The 25793-nt window shown below is 39.0% G+C and overlaps 1 protein-coding gene across 2 annotated transcripts in view; it reads right to left on the bottom strand.

Moving 5' to 3' along the window:
* LOC133554653 (semaphorin-3F-like) overlaps window positions 1-25268 on the bottom strand; it is a 57878-nt gene extending 32610 nt beyond the window's left edge. The window contains exons 1-5 of one of the 2 annotated variants that reach the window (XM_061903634.1): window positions 25125-25268; window positions 24697-25044; window positions 14742-14878; window positions 8886-8939; window positions 2160-2320 (exon numbers count right to left, since the gene is read on the bottom strand). In XM_061903634.1, the coding sequence (XP_061759618.1) occupies window positions 2160-2320; window positions 8886-8939; window positions 14742-14853 (327 nt within the window). In that variant the 5' untranslated portion in view covers window positions 14854-14878; window positions 24697-25044; window positions 25125-25268. Of the gene's footprint in view, window positions 1-2159; window positions 2321-8885; window positions 8940-14741; window positions 14879-24696; window positions 25045-25124 lie in introns of those variants that run through there. The other variant, XM_061903635.1, reaches the window with a different exon arrangement.
* Window positions 25269-25793: the final 525 nt, after the last annotated feature.

Below are 25793 nucleotides of genomic sequence, written 5' to 3'. Positions count from 1 at the left end.
ACAGAGAAACAAGAACAATCATATGGACTACTATGAATAGACCAAACCAAATTATCTGTAAAGTGTTAGACCACGTTTCAAGTTTGTTTTTACACAGCTGGCTTGCCTGCGTAGCTATAGCAACATAGTTATTGGAAGAAATAACTCAGAGGAATTACTTTTCTGACATATGTGATCTTGCTCACATCACCATGCTCACACTGCTACTACAGCTACTAGCCAGAATTAATGCTTGCTACTTGAGCTCCGTCTTCTACTGCTGGAAAAAGTAATGCTCGGTTATGAATCATGTATCTCACCAGTAAAGTAGAAGGTTGTGGCACCAACTTTAAAATTCTACATACTATATGAAAAAATCTGGACCGACTCAAGCAGTGGATAAGTGTTTTCAACTTGGTTCTACACAAATGGAATGCAGCATAAACCTGACAACGCTTGGAAGACTAAGCAAATGTGCAGTTGTTCCCAGCATTTTTTTTTTGAGGAGCAAGGAGGGAACATGTTCTGTGATGAAAGATACAATCATCCCATGAATTGGCATCCCAGTGAGAGCGAACATAATAAGTGACTGTTTTGATATGTTCTTATTTCGTCCATGAAACGATAGCTAAAAAGCGCTAAAAAAGAACGCTCCAATGCTCTAACAAAGTCTGAAAACACAGAGGTGTTGTTGTTGACAGAAGTAGTGTTTGTTGCTATGCGCTCTTCAAAATCAATGTGACCAGAAAATAAGTTACAGTATTATAGTTGTTTTTAAGAGAGCTTTATAGGGGGACGATATGATTCCCCATTATCTGCATTGTTAGTCACCTCGCACTAGGAGTTTTTCACCATTTAAAACACACAAAAAAGGAAAGACGCGTGTTCTGGTCTCATATAAGGATTGTAGATGACGGGTTGAATTCCAAAGAAGTGCAGGTTTCTTTTAAGGATTACATTATCAATTTATAGGGGTCATATAATGATTTTAATCTACATTTAAAACACTTCCTTGTGGTCAACAAAATCTGTAACATTGGCACCTAAATGTTGCTCAATAGACCCATCTTCAACCCCCTTTTTGAGTGTCTCTTCAAACTAGTCGTTTTGTGGTGTATTTTTTTCTGTTTTTTTACATGCAAATGACGTCCATGTCTTAGCCCCCACCAGCTAGCTGCGACTGCGTCTCAACCTCGTCAGTCATTCGCTTCTGTACCAAAAATATCATAAGTTTAAACTATATGCTACTTTTTATTGTAAATGGGAACAGCGAAATAATTGAGCATCCAATCTTACAAACGAGCCAGAGTCTGACCTACAGTGAGAGGAAAAAGATGAAGAAACCGAACAGATTAAAGCCTCTTAGAGTCAAAAGTTAGTTTATTAGCTTTTTTTTTTCCATCACCTCTCAGTCCGTATAACTTAGTATACAGGGTACGTGGTGTTATAATGGCTGTCTGCCTTTTTGAAACAACAATGTACACCCATGCAAGCATATTGCATACCTTGACTATTCATCGCATCACCATATAGTCCTCGGTTAAGCTGCAATGTTAGCCCGCTAACGTATCATCACAATTGTCAATGGATTTGTCAAATTAGCATAAACAGTAACTACTGTTATTGGACTTCTTCATGTTAGGCTGGACATTGTACTGGTTATTACAACCTTACACAGAGCATTTTTAGCCTATTGGTCTCACAGTCACCACGCATGAAGACCTCCGCTGATCTAACAAGTTGGTATACGTCACAAGTCGGGGCAAAGCTGATTGATTGATTGATTGATTGAAACTTTTATTAGTAGATTGCACAGTTCAGTACATATTCCGTACAATTGACCACTAAATGGTAACACCCGAATAAGTTTTTCAACTTGTTTAAGTCGGGGTCCATGTTAATCAATTCATGGTAAAAGAGCTGAAATCGCTCTCTTGGAACAAGGAAAAATTGTTTTACAAATATCTCCCCAACAACTAAATTTTTTTAATTCAAATCTTCCACACTTATGGGAATCCCAATTACACAAAATCAGATGCCAACAGCCAAGAAAACTGAGTTTTGCATATGACCCCTTTAAGATATGCTTCTTATAACATGCCTGAAGGTATCAAATACCTAAGTGACATTACACAGCTGCCAAATAGTAATTTAGGAAAGTTGTCTGTGTTTGTACGTACTATTAGAGGCTCTTTGTTGACATTGTGCATATCCAAAGCCACCAGGTACTCCCTGCTGCCCAGGTATAGGCGGCCTTGGTCCTGATCCATGAGGAGGATTCTGTAGTCACTGGTGTTAAAGGAAAAACTGAAGGGTCGTGCCGCCCGAGTTTCCATCAGTTCTGTGAAAGAGGTATTTCCGTTACATCTACTGTATTTTAAAGATATACATATTCTAAATTCAGCAAGCTAATTAATAAATGTCTTGAGATAAACAGTGATCATTTTAGTTTGCAACATTTTTTGTACAATCGCTGTACTCAACTCTGAACAGTAGAATTAGCACCAAATAAGAGTTACTGACCCTTGAAAAACAGAATTATCACCTGTTCAGTAGCAAATATGTGTGTCCTGTAATGAGCTGTCAAGTGACTCAGTTTGTCCCATATCTTCATTATTTAGAGAATAAACAATAGGGTGTAAAATATGAATGTATTCACAACAGTCTGCCACAGCGTGTCTGATCGTTCATTTATCAAACTAATTGCCGTTCCGTTTTTTTGCCTTGGCTGTCACTCAGCCTTAGCATGGTGGCAGCTATCTACTGTGTTATCATACTAGTTTCTGGGCAGCTAACTCGAAATGTGATTTTTCTTAACCGCACTGACATTGAAAAAAAAAGCAATCAGGTAATTAAGACCTTTTCTTTGTCTTTAGAAGTGAAGTGAATTATATTTATATAGCGCTTTTCTCAAGTGACTCAAAGCGCTTTACATAGTGACACCCAATATCTAAGTTACATTTAAACCAGTGTGGGTGGCACTGGGAGCAGGTGGGTAAAGTGTCTTGCCCAAGGACAAAACGGCAGTAACTAGGATGGCACAAGCGGGAATCGAACGTGCAACCCTCAAGTTGCCGACACGGCCACTCTACCAACCGAGCTATGCCGCCCCAAGTCATTTAGCAACGCCACTCTCTTGTCATCATGGTAATGTGTTATACTCCCCCCAAAAAATTGTGTACTGTATCTAAATTATTTAACATAAACCGACTCCAGCTTTATGATAGCGACACTAAAGGGGTCTTCAACAATTAGTTGGTGAGATACCAGTAACTCTATTTTAGGTAAAGCACGTTAGAGATCTGTTAAATATGTTTATTTCTAGTGTGTTCATTTTGTTATTTTTGCATTTGAAAAAATAATAATTGAACAATGTGTTTCTGATGTATTCATATTAACTCAAAACATACACCTAATTTTGGTTGGAGACAACTATTATAAATTGTGTGTGTAGAAAGTCAGCCATTTTGGTAATGGTGATCATTAGAAGTTGAATGGAGGCAATTTGCATCTTGTTTGTTTATGAAGTATCATCAAAGGTGAATTAAAAGTCAGAAATCCTCAACAAACAATAGAGTTCAGTTTCATTCAACCTTTGTGGATAGTGTAAAACTTGTTTCACACAATCAAAAATCTGGTCATCCAATCCCCTAACAAAGTGTCCCTTATTAATTTTTAAGGGAATGGCAACCCTTACACCAATGCTAATTCTAACACAAAGTAAAATGTGTCTTTGTCTACAGTATAAAGGACCAGTAAATTATATTTTAAGGGTTCACAATGGTGATGACAGAGATTCTTATTGTTCTTCTTACAAAGCTGAGTGTAGCATCCAAGCTGTTGCAACAAATGCTGTTGTATTTAATACGACACACATGTTCCATTACTGGCTTAAATGAACTAGAACATCATACTTATCACTTCCTTTCTAGAAAATGCGTGCAGGTCCTTAAATATAACTCAGTACGGAGTGTTTTTAAGAAACATCTTCGCTTTTAGGACGTGAATAATTCATATGTCCTGACTGTGTAATTGTGCAAATGGCACCGCCCAGCCGCTGGAGTTAGGCGGAAAAGAAACTCCCTTAAGAAACACGGTCAGCGCAGCTAATTCTTATGATCAGGATTGTGTTCAGCCGAGCGGAACCTGTTAAGACGTGCTGTTGGAAAGGTTTTTCAGCATTTTTCTCTTCCCGTGAAAGCTTTGATAGAACAATTTTCATCTGCTGCGAGAGAAACATACTTTGCCACTGCATGTGTTGTACTCTATCAAACAATTATTTGTGACATTTAAAAACTATATAAGGAACAGACACATTTTCTCACCATATGCATGCCGCATATCAGGACACGTCAAAGACAGCAGGCTTATAATAGAACAAATGGTCACAAATGACCCTCAGAAGCTAGCTTACAGGGATTGAGCACATGCTTTATTGACATTAACGTGGCTGCCATCTTCATTTCTGAGGGGGTCAGTGTTAAACAGGATGTAGTCAAGGTGCAACTAAAATAAGCAGTGCAATCGGATCTCCGGGCGACAGAGGATGCAGTATTTGAGGTGGGACGAGGTCCGGTTCTGTGAGGTAAACACAGGATGACAAGCGAGGCCGAACTAGCGTGGATTTATTGAACGGCCTAAATGTGGAAACACCACACCCCTATAGTTATACACGTTTCCAAAAATAGCCAACAATGTTCTGCCATCATCCGGTAAACACTTAGAGAACCCCCAACAACATTCTGCCTCTGACAGGGAAACACTAGGACGGACACACAATTCAAGTATGACGCTACAACTGGGTCAAAATTAGCTCTCAGGTTACAACAAATTGTCACTAGGTACTAATGACAGTTTCACATCATCAACTGCTATTACATGGCACGTTTTGCTCCAGCAACGCCGACTAATTCCATCCACTGGGTCTCTTATTCAAGTTTAAATGACGGACACAAGAAAAGGAACAATACAAGATCCTAGGCCTTCAGAATCTCAGGCTGTCACTCATGCCAGCTCAAAGAAGTCACATGGGTCCTCGTCGGCCAGAAACCTCCTCCGCAGGCGCCTCAGGGAACAAAGAGACTTGCTGTCACAAACAATGAACAATAAACCCTTGGAGTCGCAGAAAACATTTGGACTAACTCCAACATTTATCCTTTTTGTTTGGTATTAGGGGGAAGGGTCACGGCGGTTAGCGAATGTGGCCACCAAAGCAACAATGTAATAAGTGAACACCTCTCAGCTGTCGTGGACATGTCCAAGTATGAGCCCTTGTACACTTGGGACTTCCTGCATGGTTAAACAGATTCAAGAGCAGACTTGAGGATTTGTGCATGTTCTACTGAAATTACATTGGCATGTACATGTAAGCCGTTTATGCAGGGGGAATTAGCCAGAGAGGTCATAACATAAAACTCATGCTGACAAGCCAGCAGACAGCTGTTTTCGTTCTTATAAAATAAGCTGAATTTAAAAGAAACCCCCCAGCTGCCAATTGTCAAACATATATATCCAATATATCTCTGTAATCTGCCTATGGGGGCTCTTTAAAAGAACACAACCACGGACACACTTTTACAACCTGAGACAAATATGTCTTAAATGCAGAAGAATGCCATAAATCTTATTCACACCTCTAATTCTTATCTACAGGTATGTAGTGGCTCGACAAGTGTGAATGTGTGAATCTGTCTTAAAGAAGGGAAAATTGTCATGTAATTTTTCCTAGTCCTGTTGTGTATAAAATGTAATGAGTGGTAACCATATAGTAGCCCATCACATTTCTGCCAATATTTCATATTTCATGGGATAACCCTGAGGAAATGACACTTTGACACAACGTAAAGTAGCTTGTTTACCTGTGTAAATTTACCATCCACCAAAGAAGTTCAGCACACGTGCCCAGCTTCATATCAACCGGCGGTGTTTGGAAAATAGATGCACAGTATGAGTGCTGCCAGTATTGCTGTAGAGGTTGAAGGAGTCAGAGGTCAGCTTCCAGTGCTCAGACCATACACTGCATCTATTTGGTCTGCATAGCTGGGTTCAATCCCGGGCTCGGGATCTTTCTGTGTGGAGTTTGCATGTCCTTCCTCCCACCTCCAAAGACATGCACCTGGGGATAGGTTGATTGGCAACACTATATTGGTCCTAGTGTGTGAATGTGAGTGTGTATGTTGTCTGTCTGTCTGTGTTGGCCCTGCGATGAGGTGGCGACTTGTCCAGGGTGTACCCCGCCTTCTGCCCGATTGTAGCTGAGATAGGCACCAGCGCCCCCCGCAACCCCAAAAGGGAATAAGCGGTAGAAAATGGATGGATGGATGGGTTGTCATCCTAGTTAGAAGCCTATTGCAATTGTTTGCTAAAAACAAGCAGACCAAGGACAAGGATTAGTGAAACCATAACTGGTTTGGTGAGATCAAGGTGAACCTATTTGGTTCATATGGTGTCAGGCTAGGTGGCAGCAACCAGGTGAACAGTACGAAGACAAGTGCCTTGCCTACAGTATTGGGCTGCATGAAAGTTTCCGGCATTGGGAAATGAATGCCAACTGTGTACTGCGCCATACTGAACCAGAGCATGATCATCATTAAACTGGGCTGCAGGGCAGTATTCCAAAATGATAACAAACCCAAACAGACCTCCAAAACAACCAGAGCCTTGCCAAAATGGGCTCAGGGTAACAACGATGGACTGGCCAAATATGTCTCCAGAATTGAACCCTATTGAGCACCTGTGGGGCACCTTCAAACAGAAGGTAAAAGAGTGCAAAGTGTATGAAGATAAACTAACTCTGTGATGATGTAATGGAGGAGTGGAAGAGAATTCTAGAAGCAGACTATTTTTTGGTGGAAGTCTTGAACCATTTATTTTATTAAGTGGAGGCTCACTGTAGTCTATAATGTCTATAACCAGTCGGGACACCTCTCAGAGATGGGAATCATAGTATTGACCTATTGTATACAATACAATAGATCTGCAGCTATTGATTATTCTAGTAATCTATTGATTGTTTGATTTGATTAGTAGAGTAATCTGATAAAACGCAATGTGTATTTTAGGGAAAATTGTTTCTATACACAAAGACGTTTCTGCTTGCCATAACCTTCATTCTTTTTTTCTAATAAATGCAAATCATCATTAAAATTGCGCTAACATGAGAGAATCAATATATAATAAGTATATTAAAAAATATTTTAAAAATAAGCAAAAAAGTTTGAAAAAAACTGAGTGTAGACTAAAAGCAGGTTATAAATAAGAAATAAAAAAACAAACAAAACAAAAGTCTCTGATTACAAATTAGAACAACACAAGCAGTGAATTACTTTGATAACACTATTTAAGAAAAAAAAAATTATTCCAGTCTGGATTTTGTCAATTTTAAGAGTTACACTTATTTAGGGATGTAACGAAAAATGGCGATAATGATAACCACTGTAAAACTTTCGATGGTTAGTTTAATTGTTTTGGATTCAAATTATTAGAAAAACCATGATTGATAACTGTACTTTGATAAACTCTTACACAGGCACCAGCTCGCTAAAACTTTATTTTCATAGCACTTTTCATATATATAAAATGTAGCACAAACTTCATGCCGTTCATATACTGATATTACCCTTGGTGTCAACACCACCAATCAATCCACTCTCCCTATGTCTTGTGTACTGACTGTGACAATGCTGACACACCAACAATTGTTGTTATATTATCTTCTCGCTACTCTTATTAAGCTACTTGTTAATTTCCTTATAAAAGCTGCTTACATTCTGCAGCAACAAACTGCCATCTACACTTCTTAAAACTTTACTAAGCACTTATTTATTGGTGTTGTTTTAAGCTATCTTAGCAGTTAGCTTAGTTATAAGCATACCTGCTCCTGGCATCTTTGGGTGTGTAACATGTTCATGTTTAGCCTTGTGCTCTAATGACAATGTTAAGTGATGATGATACTTAAAATAATAAGATATGCAGTATATTTGCCATAATGAGGTGATTATAATCAACTTTGGAGAGCAGCTCCACACTGTATGGATAGAAATAATTAGCTGCTAGCTCATCAGCCCGGGAACTAAAATTAAATACAATATTGGCCAGACGAGATTGTTTTTTGTGATCGGCATTAAAAGACTTAAACCGGCAATGGCTGTACGCATACTTTTTCATGAAAATCGTCCGACACTGGTCGGCTCATCCCTAATTTAATCAACTAATGTTTCAGCCATACAATACAATACAAAGTTATCATGACATTTTGCTAACAATAACAATAATGTCAGGATGCAGCAATAATCAATATATTGGAAGTAACTGAAGAAGCGTAAAAGTGTTATGGCACATTAAAACATGTGTACAAAAATGTGTTTGACCATTAAAGTAATAATCTGATGCATCTAATTAAAGGCGTACTGAAACCCACTACTACACACCACACAGTCTGATAGTTTATATATCGACGATGAAATATTAACATTGCAACACATGCCAATAAGGCCTTTTTAGTTTACTAAATTGCAATTTTAAATTTCCCGGGAGTCTCGTCTTGAAAACGTTGTGTAATGATGACGTGTACGCAAGACGTCACAGGTTTTAAGGAAGTATGAGCGCTGCGCGCACACACAGCTAAAAGTAGTCTGCTTTAACGGCATAATTACACATTATTTTGGAGATCTGTGTTGCTGAATCTTTTGCAATTTGTTCAATTAATATTGGAGAAGTCAAAGTAGAAAGATGGAGATGGGAAACTTTAGCCTTTAGCCACACAAACACACAGTGATTCCTTGTTTAAAATTCCTGGAGGTGAAACTTTACTATGGATCACAGCGCGGTCAAGTGAACATGAATCACGACGGAATGTCAACCAGCAGGTTTCGGTGAGAAAATTGTGGTAAAAAGTTGCTTCTTACCGGAGAAAAGCTGAGCTTGTGCCGTCCATAGCTGCCGTCGACTCCTCCAAGACACTGCACGTCAAGACACCCGTGGAGACACACCTCTGACTATCAGGTACTGTTAAACTCACTAAAACACTAGCAACACAATAGAAAGATAAGGGATTTCCCAGAATTATCGTAGTAAATGTGTCTAAAAACATCGGAATCCGTCCCAATGCAATCGCGTTATTTTTTTTTTGTACTTTTTTTTTTTTTCTAGTCCGTCGCTATCAATATCCTCAAACACGAATCTTTTATCCTTGCTCAAATTAATGGGGAAATTGTCATTTTCTTGGTCCGAATAGCACTTTTTGCTGGAGGCTCCCATTAAAATTAATGTGAATATGTGAGGAGCCATCAACATGTGACGTCATCGTCTGCGACTTCCGGTAGAGGCAGGGCTTTTCTCTTAGCACCGAAAATTGCGAACTTTATTGTGGATGTTCTCTACTAAATCCTTTCAGGAAAAATATGGCAATATTGCGAAATGATCACGTATGACAAATAGAATGGACCTGCTATCTCCGTTTGAATAAGAAAATCTCATTTCAGTAGGCCTTTAACCTCTCCTTCAAGAGCAAGATAGAAAAAATTAAAACATTTTTTTTTTTTGCTTCATGCCGATTTTGTAAATGGAAGCGAATATCCCTTTCCCACCGACAGCAATAATATACCGTAGAATGTAGATCAGGGGTCCCCAAACTATTGCCAGAGGGCCGTTCACGGCCCGCCAGCGTCCAAAATCAGGCCCACGGGAAATCCCAAGGTAAAAAAATAAAATAATTATATTATATTATTTTTCATTTGAATTTTTTTTAAATCTGTCCTTTCTAATCCATTTTACTCTCCTAGGCGCTCAGGTAGGGGTGTAATGGTACGTGTATTTGTATTGAACCGTTTCGGTACGGGGGGTCCAGTTTGGTGCGGAGGAGTACCGAACGAGTTCCACACGAACATATGAAGTAGCCGCCTATACTAAAGTCTTAACAAGCAGCTCCGCTCCGTTCTGCCTCTGTCTCCTGCACAGCACCCAGCATTGTCCCTCCCACACAACCATCTGATTGGTTACAACAGTAGCGGTAACAAGCCAATCAGCAGTGCGTATTCAGAGCGCATCTAGTCAGCGCTTCAGCGTTGAGCAGATAGGCGTTTAGCAGGGAAGCAACGGACTCTTCCCAAATTATACTAAACACTTCCAAGTCAACTACTATCTAAACATCACTATTAACCCGTTGACTTTCTAGAAACAAACTGCAGCTCAGCTCACTTGCAGTCCTGGCTTTAGGTGAAGGCTAGTTAGCTTTTAGCGTAACGTTAGCTCATTTTGCGGTGTGTGTGTGTGTGTGTGTGTGTGTGTGTGTGTGTGTGTGTGTGTGTGTGTGTGTGTGTGTGTGTGTGTGTGTGTGTGTGTGTGTGTGTGTTACGGACAGTGTTGATTGAGGTGTGTTGAAGCAGCAAAAAAGGACGTTATGTTAAATGAAGAGTTTCTGTCTCTGATAGTGTATATAATAATGTAAGTGCATCATAAAGCCTACATGACCTCCATGGTGGTCAGGGATGAATAGTCTCTCCTATTGCTATTGTACTATTTTTCAGCTATAGTTACATTAATCATTAGTAATGTAGCAGCCTAGTTTTGAATGGCAAGGTCCCTGCTATCACATGTTGATACAAATATTACATTTACATAATAAAAAATCAACTACAGGCTTCCCCAATGCTGTAATAAATTAAGCATGATAAGTTGACTTGAAACTGTTTAATGTTGCACTTTTTATATGTAGAAGAAAAGTTGTGTCATTTTATTTCATCTAAGCAACAACTTGACGCAGTTTAATGTGGATTAACGTGGGCAGAATTATTATAGTGTTCCCAATGTTAAAAGGATCAAGCCATTGTTTACAAATCTGGTAAATAATTAACCAAAAAATGTATATTTTGTGGTTTTCTTACTGTACCGAAAATAACCGAACCGTGACCTCTAAACCGAAGTACGTACCGAACCGAAATTTTTGTGTACCGTTACACCCCTATGCTCAGGCAAATCATATTGTAAAATGCATTTTCCCATCGATAACGTGACATCATCAGCGGCAAGTGTGCGCTCTTGCAGTTAGTGCGCGAGGAATATATATATATATATATATTTATATATATACACATATATATATATATATATATACATATATATATATATATATTTATATATACACATATATATATATATATATATATATATATATATATATATATATATATATATATATATATATATATATATATATATATATATATATATATATATATATATATATATATATATATATATATATATATAGTCAAGAAAATAAGTATTTGAACACCCTGCTATTTTGCAAGTTCTCCCACTTAGAAATCATGGAGGGGTCTGAAATTTTCACGGTAGGTGCATGTCCACTGTATGAGAGATAACCTAAAAAGAAAAATCCCGAAATCACAATCTATGATTTTTTTAACAAATTCATTAATGTGATACAGCTGAAAATAAGTATTTGAACACCTGTCTATCAGCTGGAATTCTGACCCTCAAAGACCTGTTAGTCCGCCTTTAAATGTCCTCCTCCACTCCACTGTATTATCCTGAATCAGATGCACCTGTGTGAGGTCGTTAGCTTCATAAATACACCTGTCGACCCCATACAATCAGTAAGACCCAAACATTCAGCATGGCTAAGAGCCAAGAGCTGTCCAAAGACAGCAGAGACAAAATTGTACAACTCCACGAGGATGGAAAGGGCTACGGAGAAATTGCCAAGCAGCTTTGTGAAAAAAGGTCCACTGTTGGAGTAATCTTTAGAAAATGGAAGAAGCTAAACATGACGGTCAATCTCAAACGGAGTGGAGCCCCATGCAAGATTTCACCTTGTGGGGTCTCAACGATGCTAAGAAATGTGAGGAATAAGCCCAGGACTACACAGCAGGACTTGGTCAATGACCTGACAAGAGCTGGGACCACTGTTTCCATGGTCACTGTTGGTAATACACTAAGACATCATGGTTTGAAATCATGAATGGCACGGAAGATTCCCCTGCTTATCTCAGCACATGTTAAGGCCCGTCTAAAGCTTGCCAATGACCATTTGGATGATCCAGAGGAGTCATGGGAGAAAGTTTTGTGGACAGATGAGACCAAAATTTACCTTTTTGGTCATAATTCCACTGTGTGTTTGGCGGAAAAAGAATGATACGTACCATCCCTATTGTGAAGCATGGGGGTGGTAGCATCATGCTTTGGGGGTGTTTTTCTGCTCATGGGACAGGACGACTGTACTGTATTAAGGAGAGGATGACTGCAGCCATGTATTGTGAGATTTTGGCCAAAAACCTCCTTCCCTCAGTCAGATCATTGAAGATGAGTCGTGGCTGGATCTTCCAACATGACAATGACGCAAATCACACAGCCAGGAAAACCAAGAATTGGCTTCGTAAGAACCATATCAAGGTTCTGGAGTGGCCTAGCCAGTCTCCAGACCTAAATCCAATTGAAAATCTTTGGAGGGAGCTGAAAGTCTGTGTTACTCAGCGACAGCCCAGAAACCTGACTGATGTAGACAAGGTCTGTGTGGAGGAGTGGGAGAAAATCCCTCCTGCAGTCAGTGCAAACCTGGTGAAGAACTACAGGAAACGTTTGACCTCTGTAATTGCAAACAAAGGCTACTCTACCAAATATTAATGTTGGTGTTCAAATACTTATTTTCAGCTTTATCACACAAATAAATTGTTAAAAAATCATAGATTGTGATTTCTGGATTTTTTAAGTTGGCATGCACCTACCGTGAAAATTTCAAACCCCTCCATGATTTCTAAGTGGGAGAACTTGCAAAATAGTAGGGTGTTCAAATACTTATTTTCTTGACTATATATATATATATATACATATATATATATATATATATATACATATATATATATATATATATATATATGTGTGTATAGACACTGTATATTATAAAAACAGTACAACTTTTTGTATTTTCCTTTGTTTTTTTTTTTATTGTAGCAACATGGCGGTTAACGTTTTGGAGACTTGTGTATGCGTGTGCATGTTAATATATATTTTATTGTAGCAACATGGTGGTTAACCTTTGAGACTTGTGTATGCGTGTGCATGTTTATATATATATATATATATATATATATATATATATATATATATATATATATATATATACACATATATATCAACACCGGAGTCCCACATGGACGTGTGTTGAGCCCTTTCCTGTACACACTCTACACTAATGACTGCTGTAGCATCTCACTCGCCGCAACATACTTAAAATACTCAGATGACACAGCCATTCTCGCACTCCTCTCCGACAGTCAATCTATCCTGGACTATCATAACACAGTCAAACATTTCACAGAGTCATGCACAGCCAGTTATCTGGAAATCAATGTCAATAAAACAGAAGAAATATGGTTCAACCCCCCCTCACCTCAGCACCCCATCATCATAAACACACAAACAGTTAAAACATTTTACACTTTTAAATACCTGGGCGTAACCTTGGACAATAAACTCACCTTTGATCAGCACACCACGGACATTCAAAAAAGAAGTCAACAAAGACTGTCAGCCATCCGAAAACTTAAGGGACTATACGTTGCACCTCATCTCCTGTTATTACTTTACCAAAGCATTGTTCAACCCATCCTTCTGTACTGTTCCACATGTTTTTTCACCATGCTTTCTGTAATCAACCGGACCAAACTCACACGCATTACAAACATAGCAGCTAAAATCATCGGCCTACTCACACCCAACATTTCAGATTTAAACCACAAGTCCATCACTCGACTGGCAAACACAATAGTCCAGGATATCAGTCACCCACTACACAAATACATAATCCCACTACCATCAGGGCGCAGGTACAGGGCACGCCTCAGGAGAAGCCTTATCCCTGCAGCTATAAGCCGCCCTTAACAGCAAGCCCGGCCGACCCGTCTGATAAAGCCTGTAAATTTTTTGGTCATGTATGATGTCTTTTTGTTATTTTTGTTCTGTGATGTGTAATGTCTATATGTTAAAATGTACGGCAGTGAAAATGAATTTCCCCAACGGGGACCAATAAACCTAAATCTAATCTAAATACACACAGCACGGCCCCCAGCCAAATTGTTTTAACCCAATGCGGCCCCCGGGTCAAAAAGTTTGGGGACCCCTGATGTAGATACTTGATGCTAGTGCAACCTTGCTGTTCAGAATTGTATAAAGTAATTGAATAGACTGTGCTGCTCATTAAAATTATCACATAAAATGAATTTCAAGACTTGAATAGTTTGACTTCTTTAACCTCTAACAATGCATTTGTCAAAAACAACTTCGATAATTATTAATTGATGAAACACTAATATTAAAAGTCCTTTGTGGGCAACTTGTGCCTGGACAAAATACTTCTGCCATTGGACTTTAAGGACAGGATGTAGATTTATGGGGAAATCCCAAACGACAAAAAAAACTGAGAATTGAAACGGCAATATCTCCACCTTGAGGCGACAACTGAGAGCTAATAGACCATTTTGTGAAATGTCCCTCAGGTGCCATCCTGTCAGAAGTCATAATGGTGACGAAACAGCGAGTGTGGCTGCAGTGCATGTGACTTCAAGGGTGTGGAAGGTAACTTTTCATGAAGGGCCCTGCACACGTAATATCCACCTTTTGTTTCCAGTGGCGTAGCCTTTTGACATGTGGCAGGAAAGGCGCTCTACACGTACTGTATGCATGAAGAGGAAGCAAAGCCTACAGTAAAGTGCGCAGGCCCGTGCATGTGCGACTTTACAGCTCACCTTTGAAAGAGAGGCGAACCCGTGGCGCTGACTGCTGAAGGCCCCAGCCTTTGTAAACACAGAAGGCCAACAGGAAGAGTTGGGCTCCAGATGTTGTCATAGTAACAGTCATGCAGGTAGCCCACAGAGATCTAAATCTGGACCAAAAAAGAAGAAAAAAAGACTGATTATTATAGTGTGCCCCGTGAGGAATACAGAGACAGAAAAAGATACTTTCTTTCTCTCTCTGTCTTTAAAGCCTCTGATCAAAAGTGTGGCCTGCAGCTGTCCAATAAGGCAAGATGTACAGTGCAGTCCAAATATTCACACCTGCTCTGGAAAATATGACAGCCCTATCATTTATTTAAAGAGTGAATGTAGTAAGGTGTGTGTTTAGACTGTATAATTCTATGTGCATGGAGGCAATGGAAAAAGTCAGCCTTTTTCCAAGACGATAGCGGTCTTTACCTTGCATGTTGCAAAATATATTGAACTTTTTCTTGCACAAAACATCAAATAAGACCATCATCAACTATTCTCTTTGCCTCCCTGGCGGTTGTCATTCATCAGAGCAGACTGGCAGAAGTTGATGAGCGGGATCAGTGACAGTTCAAAGACACAGGTAGGCCTTGCACCAACCATTTCTGACACTTTAGGGGTGTTGAAACCAAGACCTTAACTCCAGCATTCATTATGCATCTGCACTTTGCTGGAGAGTATCCCATCTAAATTATGAATACTAAAAGCTGAGTCCATTAAATTGTCTCCCCTGTTCACTCGGCCTATAAGCCATCCCGCGGGCCTCACTCGCTCTCATGACATCCATGTGGCAAAGGCCTCCTGAGACACGGTATACAAAGCATTTACGAAAAGTTTGAAAAGGAATTAGTTTCGGTGTTCTTCTATAGTTAGGGTGTTCAAAACGCCCTAAAAATTGAAGAACACTTGTGCTTTTTGATTATTAAACACGAAAACATGCATTGGTTAGGGCTGCACATAAAATTAAAAAATATATATATTTCAATTTTACTTAAGTTGTTTGGCAACACTAAATTGACCCTAGGGTGTGAATGTGAGTGTGAATGTTGTCTGTCTATTTATGTTGGCCCTGCGATGATGTGGCGACTTGTCCAGGTTGTACCCCGCATTCCGCCCAAAAGGGGACAAGCGGTGGTAAATGGATGGATGGATGGATGGAAGTTGGACTCAAGCACCCTTTCCTGGCATGACTGCTTTCAGTTGGCTCCACTGCCTCAGTTCTCCCCGTTCATGGCCAATGCGTGCCCCTCACTCTACCTGTCCCCCAGCTATCATTCATCAACTTACAGCAGAAGCGATCGCATCATTTAACTTTACCAAGTAGTATGACCCCAGACCCCTTTGGTTGGGGCCAGACCTACTTTAGGTACTAGCGTTAGCTATTATGAAATGTATAATCTATCGTAACAATAACGTGACTGTCATGCAAATTGTTATTCACTTCTCAGAGACTTGCTTTTGTATTCGACAAACAAACGTTTTTTTTCATTTTAATATTTGTAATTGTTCATCCATTCATCCATTTACTACCGCTTATCCCCTTTTGAGTCGCAAGGGGCGCTGGTGCCTATCTCAGCTACAATCGGGCGAAGGCGGGGTACACCCTGGACAAGTCACCACGTCATCGCAGGGCCAACACAGATAGACAGACAACATTCACACTCACATTCACACACTAGGGCCAATTTAGTGTTGCCAATCAACCTATCCCCAGGTACATGTCTTTGGAAGTGGGAGAAAGTCGGAGTACCCGAAGGGAACCCACGCATTCACGGGGAGGACATGCAAACTCCACACAGAAAGATCTCGAGCCCGGGATTGAACCCCAGACTACTCAGGACCTTGGTATTGTGAGGCAGACGCACTAACCCCTCTGCCACCGTGAAGTCTATTTGTAATTGTGATAAATATAATTTTTTTGCTGAACCTGAAACACAAATGTATGTTTTTGTGCTAGTGACATACAGTAAATGTAATCTATAAAAAACATATTTTCGGTATATTAGATGGAGTCTTTAGCTGACGTCTTTCGACTGTCATCTGCAGTCTTCTTCAGAAAGGTCACCTGACCACTGTGACGTGTTGCCTATCAGTTGTTCTTATAGGCGTGGCCAATAGACCTGTCAAGTCCAGAATATAATGTTTTAAGCATTATATCATTTCCTATTATGGGTTCCATGTACGTAACACGCACATTTTAGCTTTGTGTGTTGTATGTTATTGATAGCAATAGGTAACAGTAACGATCATTGAATGTCTAGTCTATTACGAGTGTCCAAACTTTTTCCACTGAGTCGAAGACTGAGAAATCGAATTATGCACGGGATAGTTTGATATATTTTACTTGCAAAACCAGTACACTACATAGATTTTTTTAAAGAAAAAAAGAGACTGCAAGACTGCTTTGTATTATATGTGTGCGTATATTAACTTTTTCTCGTTTCCTCGTTACCTGTTAGCTTTTTTATTCCACTTTTTACGTTTTTTAAATTGATTTCTTTAAGTACCAGTATTTATATTATGTACTGAGAGACAATAAAAATTAAGCTCTGGGCCGCACTTTGGACACACCTTGTCTTTCGTAACACCATGACTGCAAATAGTTAGTTGCTTCTCTCGAACTGTCTTTGTGTTTGCGCTCATTTTCATGACGATACAGCGGTGAGTGACAACGCCAAACAAATTCCTCGCACCGACAATATATTTTTTTTTTAAATAACACCGCCCCTGACCCCAAAAGGGACAAGCGGTAGAAAATGGATGAATGGATGAATAGTTAGTTGTGTAAAATGCAGATATTTTAAAACTGTACATGTTCCGGTTAATTACCAATGGTACCCCGCCTTTCGCCCGAATGCAGCTGAGATAGGCTCCAGCACCCCCCTACCAACCCCAAGAGAGAAAAGCCGTAGAAAATGGATGGATGGATTGATGGGTAACATAAGCTTCTTTGTATATTTTTTGATTTTGAAAAAATGTAACTTTGAGCAAGCTGCGAACATACCCCCCTTAACATGTTTATATATTTAACATCATGTTTATGTTTTTATAACCAAACATTGATCCACAATCCACATTAATGTGAGTTATTATTTCTTCTGTCCAATTAATTTGCTATTGTAAACAGGTAGAGCTTTGGTGAAAAGAAATCTCCTTTCGGCAGACTGCATAATTTGTGTACTCAAATATCCGTTATGTTTAGCCTTTGGGTCTCAAACTCAATTTACTTAGGGGGCGCTGAAGGTGTAGTTCAGTTCAGTTTCAGTTTATTTTGAACATGCATAAGATACAATGTAATGCATCACATATTTCTAGTTGTTTCATTACAGCATGTCCGAAAAGGATTAGGGATAAGCAGAGTTTATTTAATCCTACCCCTTTTCATATCATAGCAATTTTATCCAATTTCCTTGTTCTCTGTTTGTAACAGAACAGTGAATAAACAAACACACAAATAATAAATAAAAATATACCATATGTAAGTAAACAAATATTAAATACTCAAATAATCATTATCTCATTTAAAAAAAAAAATGGTTCAAGATCTATCGATCCATCCATTTTCTACCGCTGGTCCCCTTCGGGGTCGCGGGGGGAATGTTGTCTGTCTATCTGTGTTGGCCCTGCGATGAGGTTCAAGATGTTCATCATAATTGTTCTTTTTTTGTACTTGGTGAACAATTGTAATTTCAACAGTAGCTTAAAGTGAATCATATTGGTGCTTTGTTTGATTTCACATACGGATATTCTTAAGGTCATAAATGATGTACGTACATACAAATGTTTTAAATTCCATTGGGTTATATTTCTCCTCGTTTTTTGAGAGGAATTGTTGTACATTATTGAGTAAATAAATAAATGATAAATGTGTTGTACTTGTATAGCGCTTTTCTACCTTCAAGGTACTCAAAGCACTTTGACACTACTTCCACATTTACCCATTTACACACACATTCACACACTGATGGAGGGAGCTGCCATGCAAGGCGCTAACCAGCACCCATCAGGAGCAAGGGTGAAGTGTCTTGCTCAGGACACAACGAGGTTGGTACTAGGTGGGAATTGAACCAGGGACCCTCGAGTTGCGCACGGCCACTCTGCCACTGCGCCACGCTGTCCCTGACAGTGTTACAAAACAGGTAGCAGGTTATAGTTTGTTTTGTGCATAATTTTAGCTGTTTGCAAATCGTTGAATGTCAGTATTTTTGATTCAATAAATAAAGGGTTTGTATGTTGTCTTTATCCAACATTATGTATTATTCTAACTTGTCTTTTTTGTAACACTGTCAGTGAACGAAGCGCACATTTGTAGTTGTTTCCCCATATATCTACACAATTACTCAGATATGGTAACACTACCAAGCACTAGAGAATATGCGGTGATTTTTGGTCCAGAACATATTTTGTTTTGTTCATTATTGGCGTATTTCTTCCTACTTCATATTGTATATTTTTTACATGAGATTTCCAGTTCTTTTAATCATCTGTTATTACACCCAAAATGTGTTTCCTTTACTCTTTCAATATATTTTCCATCTATTTGTATTTGTGTATAACTTTCCCTTCTGCTGTTACCAAATAGCATTATTTTAGTTTTACTGAGATTGAAAGATAGTCTGTTTTTGACAGACCATCTCTTTATTTTGTTAATTTCTTCTGTGCAGTTGTATCATTTGCAAAAAAGTCCTTTGTAACTTTACAAATCTCGTTTATATATAGATTGAACACTTTTGGTCCTAGTATGGATCCCTGAGGTACGCCACAAAATATTTTCAGCTCTGTAGATGTGTGTTAGCACAGCTTCACGTATTTCTTTCTGTTCGTTAAGTAGCTTCTTACCCAGTTCAAGATCAACCCTCTGATTTCATACCTTTCTAATTTGATTAAGATATTATGATTGATTGTGTCAAATGCTTTTGTTAAGTCCATAAACAAAGTAGCAGCAAATGTTTTGCTACCTACTGCATAGGTTATCTCTTCCGTTTTTTCGATTAATGCCATTGATGTTGAAATGTTCGCTCTGTATTCGTATTGGTTTTCTGTGAGTGTTTCATTTTTATTTATGAATTTATTCAATCAGTTAAACAATTTTTCAATCATTTTAGAAAATTGTGGAAGTGGAGAAACAGGTCTGTACTTTGTAAACTGATCTGTCTCCAGGCTTACAAATTGGCACGACTTTTGCTATTTTCATTTTATTTGGGAATTTGCCTGTTTGAAATGAAAGGTTGCTGATATATGTTAAAGGTTCTGAAATCTTTTCAATAACATTTTCTACCGTTTGCACATCCATTCCGTTACAATCAGTTAAGGTCTGGGATTCATATTTTTTCACAATATTGATTATTTCCTCTCGTCATACCTTCTACGAACATCGAATTGGGATTTCTGCCTATGGTATCATTCAAGTCCTCAACTGACTTGGGATTTGGAATCTTTTCCTACATATTTGGTCCAAGGTAGGATCTAGGTGAAGTTGGGCCGCACAAAGTATTCACTTCAAAATCACGTTTAACCACATGACTAAATGTGTTAAATATTTCTACCAAAAGCTACAGTGAACCTGAGCTATAGTAGGCCTTAAATCATTAGAAACGTAAAAACTGAGTGCAAACATTTTAGATTTTAACACGGTTACGTTCCCCAGGAGTTGGTCACAGACAATTCTTCTTGCTTACAGAAAGTTGCTCTTTATGTTGGTCAAAGTGTGTTTGTAATGCTGTAGTTTTTGTGTGTACTTTTAATGTAGTTAAAGTTATTTTCTAGTTGGATTCAAGATTGCCATAATATATTTAACTATTATCCACCCAGGGGGCACGGACCACAATTGCACTGAAGTATTAAGTTACATAGAGGGCTACAAAATATGGGCCCGTGGGCCCTAAATTTGAGAGTACTTAATTAGTGTCTTCCATATTGACTTGCTTGCTTCTGTAGCCTATAACTACCAAATCAACTGCTCATTTGTGCATGCGCAACGCTAACACTACTTGGGCAAACTGCCCAAAATGTGTTGCCAAAGACATTTCAGGAAGTTTGAGTCATTGTGCGATACATACAGTTTGGGTTAATTGCTTTAAAAAAAAATCTGATTAATAATGATAATGGCTTAATCCACAATAATGTACTCATTTTGACAGCCCTAATACATTACTGTGATTTATTCAAAAAGCTTAAGCACATGGTCCCAAATAAGCAACTACCATACATGTATTACTCAACATTCTTATAGTGTAAATACCAGGGATATTCAACTAAATTGTTCTAGGGACCAAATTTCCAAAAAGCTAAGGACCGTCCCCGCAGGACTGGACTTCCCTTTTTTATATTATTTCTTATTCCAGAATCACTATTGTCTCTAGTAGACATTTGTTTTTGGTCAAACTATTGTGTCAATTGTTGATTTCTGAAAAAATAGCCCCTTTAATGCAAAATTCATGCCTTTAAGAGGTTAAAATGTCAATGCAAGGATCTGCCTCTTTGTTTTAAATGGTCCAAGTCAATCTCTACATCAGGAGCACTTTTATGCTTGTATTATATTTAATTTGCTGAAAGAATGTGAAAGTCTCTCTCAAGTTTTAAACTTAACTCCCTGTGCCGCGAGATAAATAGCACTGTTACTAGGGGCGTAGCGATTGTTTGTAGCAACAATTCAATTCGATTCAGAATTTGTGATTGCCGATAGGATTCAGAGACTACATATATTTTGGGGGGTTGATACAATCTGAAACGATTCAGTGAGTAGAAATAAATTTAGTAACTTTTAAGCAAAAAAATCAACCAGTATGACTGTAAAATAAATACTGGATACTGGACACTGCATATCAAGTTTCCTCTATTCCTGTTATTTATTGTAAGGGAATTGGGTTGGAATTAATCATTATACAAACAAGCAAGTAAACAACAAGTAATGGCCAATGCATTCACATCGTACTTGAATAAAGTGCAACCAACACTTTAGGTTGAATCAACAAGAGGAAACCTTTTCTGCTCACATTTTCAACATATAAGCAATTTTCAATAAAACTATATTAACCAACATTTTAAAAGTAGATTTACCTGCTGGATAAAGTTCCCTGACTCGGCCACACAGTATCTGTTCTCCGCCCTGGTATCACCGATGAAGGACAGTGTCCCACAAGCGCAATAGCATGTATGTCCCCTCATTCCTGTTGATGGTGTTGGCTCCTTGCTTCCTAATTTCCATAGCCTCTTTGATCCATCTCTTGTATTTATTTTTTTCGGATTAAATGATTTTTTCCTTGGCTGCAGTTGTCGCTTCATGATGTTATGTTCCAGAAGTTAGTGCGTCCGTTGTGTCAGTCGCGTCCTTTGTGGTTTAAGTTGTGTCACGGCTTTAAATCATTGTCTTGTGTTGTTTGTCTTTGTTGTGGCTTTTGCAAATGTGCTGTACAAAAGTTTTTGTGTTGAAATTATTGGTAAAGTCTTTTTGCATTTGCATTTGTTATGACCTTTCTTGACCCCCGTAGCTACCTGACATTTTTGTTTTGATGACACCTCGGGCAGGCAGACCTAACGTTTAACGTCCTTATCATTGAAAGTGCGAAACTTTTTTTTAAGTGTGCCGTATTTATTCCGATATTTTTCCTTTTCTATTGTCAATAAAATTGATAGATCCCCTTTTAAAACGATCTCGGGTCGATACCTATCTTCCAGAAGGCCAACATGCCGAGCACAGATGGATGTAGTTGAAGCTAAAGAATAAATATCAATACATTGAATAATCGAAGGGCTTCACGGTGGCAGAGGGATCTTTCTGTGTGGAGTTTGCATATTCTCCCCGTGAATGCGTGGGTTCCCTACGGGTACTCCGGCTTCCTCCCACTTCCAAAGACATGCACCTGGGGATAGGTTGATTGGCAACACTAAATTGGCCCTAGTGTGTGAATGTGAGTGTGAATGTTGTCTGTCTATCTGTGTTGGCCCTGCGATGAGGTGGCGACTTGTCCAGGGTGTACCCCGCCTTCTGCCCGATTGTAGCTGAGATAGGCGCCAGCGCCCCCCGCGACCCCAAAAAGGGATTAAGCGGTAGAAAATGGATGGAAGGGATGAATAATCGAATAATACCACCCTACTAAATGCATATTTTGTGTGTGTGGGGTGGATTGTACTAGCTGTATTTGGGTGATATCTTGCAACATTTTACACAGCCAAGAAAAAACAAGCTGCAAACAAAGCTTTTGTGTTGAAATTATTGATATTGTCTTTTGGCTTTTGCATTTGTTAGGACCTTTCTTGACCGCCGTAGCAACCTGCCATTATTGTTTTGATGACGCCACAGGCAGGCAGACCTAACTTTTAACATCCTTATCATTGAAAGTGCTAAACTTTTTTAAAACTTTTTCTATCGATTTTATCGATAATAGAAAAGAGAAAATATTGGAATAAAATGGGCAGACTTTTTTTTTTTTTTTTTTTTTTTAAAAGTCTGCCCATTTTATTCCAATATTTTCTCTTTTCTATTATCGATAAAATCGATAGAACCCCTTTTAAAACGATCATGGGTCGATACCTATCTTCCAGAAGGCCAACTTGCCGAGCACAGATGGATGTAGTTGAAGCTAAGGAATATAAATCAATATATTAACCAATTATAAGCCTGCTCAGTGGTCTTGTGGTTAGAGTGTCCACCCTGAGATCGGTAGGTCGTGAGTTAAAATCCCGTCCGAGTCATACCAAAGACTATGAAACTGGGACCCATTACCTCCCTGCTTGGCGCTCAGCATCAAGGATTGGAATGGGGGTTAAATCACATAAATTGATTCTTGAGCGCAGCCGCCGCTTCTTCTCACTGCTCCCCTCACCTCCCAGGGGGGGGAACAAGGGGAGGGGTCAAATGCAGAGAGTAATTTCACCACACCTAGTGTGTGTGTGACTATCAGTGGTACTTTAGATAGATAGATGGATGGATGGATGGATGGATGGATGGATGGATGGATGGATAGTACTTTATTCCTTCAGGAAAATTATAATTCCAGCAGCTGTGTACAAAGATTAGATCAATTTAAAAAGTAAAAAGTAAATAATGTTAATTATTCAATATTAATAGGTTAATATTGGATAATCGAATAAACGTTATAACCATACTAAATGCCTATTGTGTGTGTGTGGGGAGGGGTGGAGGGGGGGGGGGGTTGTACTCGCTGTATTTGGGTGATATTTAGCCACGTTTTAAACAGCCAAGAAAAAACAAGAAGTAGGCCAAATACTGCATGACCTCTGGGCTGGACTTTATCCATTCCTGATCTGAAGGAATTGGAATAATTACCAGGAAAAATGGGCATTAGCTAGTTTCTAACACTTTACCCTCAAAAGTAGGGCTCACAATTTGGAAAATGTTTTAAGGATGTGTCTTAACTTGTAAAAAATGTACTAAATGTCATATCTATCCATAGAAAAGCTTTATTGTCACACACAAAAATTCCCCCAATCAAAAAATATTTGTCACTTTAAAATAATCCTCACTTCAAAGAGCCAACAGGAAATACTACAAAAAATACATCTAAAAAATAAAATGTGAGCAATCTCTTTATTTGTGACACATTTTAAGTCTATATTGGCTTCCTTGAAGGGGAACATTCCACAATTAAAATCTGTAACGACGACGAACGTGTGTAGTAAAGGGCATATATCTCCATGTTGACCCCAAAACCAGGTGGTCGATGGATTTTTCCCTGCTTTCAACAGCTTGGTGTTAACTACAGGACAGATTTGGGCGTCTCTCGTATAAATAAACTGAGGTTTTCGAGTCGAATCAAATAATTAGAGGACTAGCTTGGAGCGCACATGTGAGCTAAGTGCATGGTCTTACATACCTGCTGTGAACTCAACATCCACAAATAGGAACCGAGCCTGGAAGCTCGTTTCTCCACACTAAGTAACAAAACGAAAAAAGTTCGAACAAAAAAAACCCTACCTTGGATTCAGACTCTTTTGACGAAAAGTTGTGGGGAGTCAAAGCCAGGCAAAGCAAAATTATCCTTTTTTTCAGCGTTTTTGAAGGAAAATTCCACGTTCAGGAGAAGAAAAGAGCACAGTTTAGTCAAACGAAATCCTTCAAAGTTTTGGCATCTACGGATGGGATATCACTCCGCCGGAGGAAATAGAGCGACCAGGTGCAGGTGTTGCAAGTGTGCGTCCTGCTGCCTTCTCCCTTCTGCTCTGCCTTCCCTCTCCTGCTAGGAGGACCCAACCTCCTGCTACACCATATGGGTCGGATTAACCCTGTCATTGCTGCACTTTCACACGCCAATGCCCATGCTTGCTGCAAAAAAAAAAATGTCATTTAAACACTTCTCCAGATTTGAAAAGTTAATAATTTAGTGATGCTGTGTTTTTTTTTACTTGCATGCACCACTGGTCTTTGTGCTTCGGTCCCCTCTTGGTCACCATTACTTTTGCAGGGCGACAACGACAAAAAAAAAAAAAAAGAAATTCCACAGTAGTTGACTACAGCGTGCATGACAACCGTGACAATAGAAGCAAGAAAGGGTGGGTGGGGTACTTAGGATTAGAAGGATGTGAAGAGCATCCATCCTTGTAAATAATCAAATGAAATAAAGAGTCCTCACGCTTTGAAATAAAATTAAAAAAAAAAGTGAAACAGTGTGAAACAGAATAAACACATGACGTAGTGAAGTGTGTCACAGTGTGTAGAACAGGGATATATAACTATCACCAGAACGCTAATGACCAGGGGTGCCGGATTTCTCCCTTCATTATCATTCTTATTATGTATATTCCGGAGAAACGGCGTCCTCTCGAGCAGTGTTTCTCAACAGGTGGCCCATTTTAGGGGCGCCAAACATACACTATATTGCCAAAAGTACTTGGCCACGTGCCTTGACTCACATATGAACGTGAAGTGCCATCCCATTACTAACCCATAGGGTTCAATATGATGTCGGTCCACCTTTTGCAGCTATTGCACCTTCAACTTTTCAGGGAAGGCTGTCCACAAGGTTGTGGAGTGTGTAAATAGGAATTTTCCACCATTCTTCCAAAAGTGCATTG

Source organism: Nerophis ophidion, linkage group LG06 (assembly GCF_033978795.1).
Source record: "Nerophis ophidion isolate RoL-2023_Sa linkage group LG06, RoL_Noph_v1.0, whole genome shotgun sequence".
Classification (NCBI taxonomy): Eukaryota; Metazoa; Chordata; class Actinopteri; order Syngnathiformes; family Syngnathidae; genus Nerophis; species Nerophis ophidion.
Note: the sequence above shows the minus strand (reverse complement) of the source record. Positions and strands in the feature narration are given on the sequence as shown.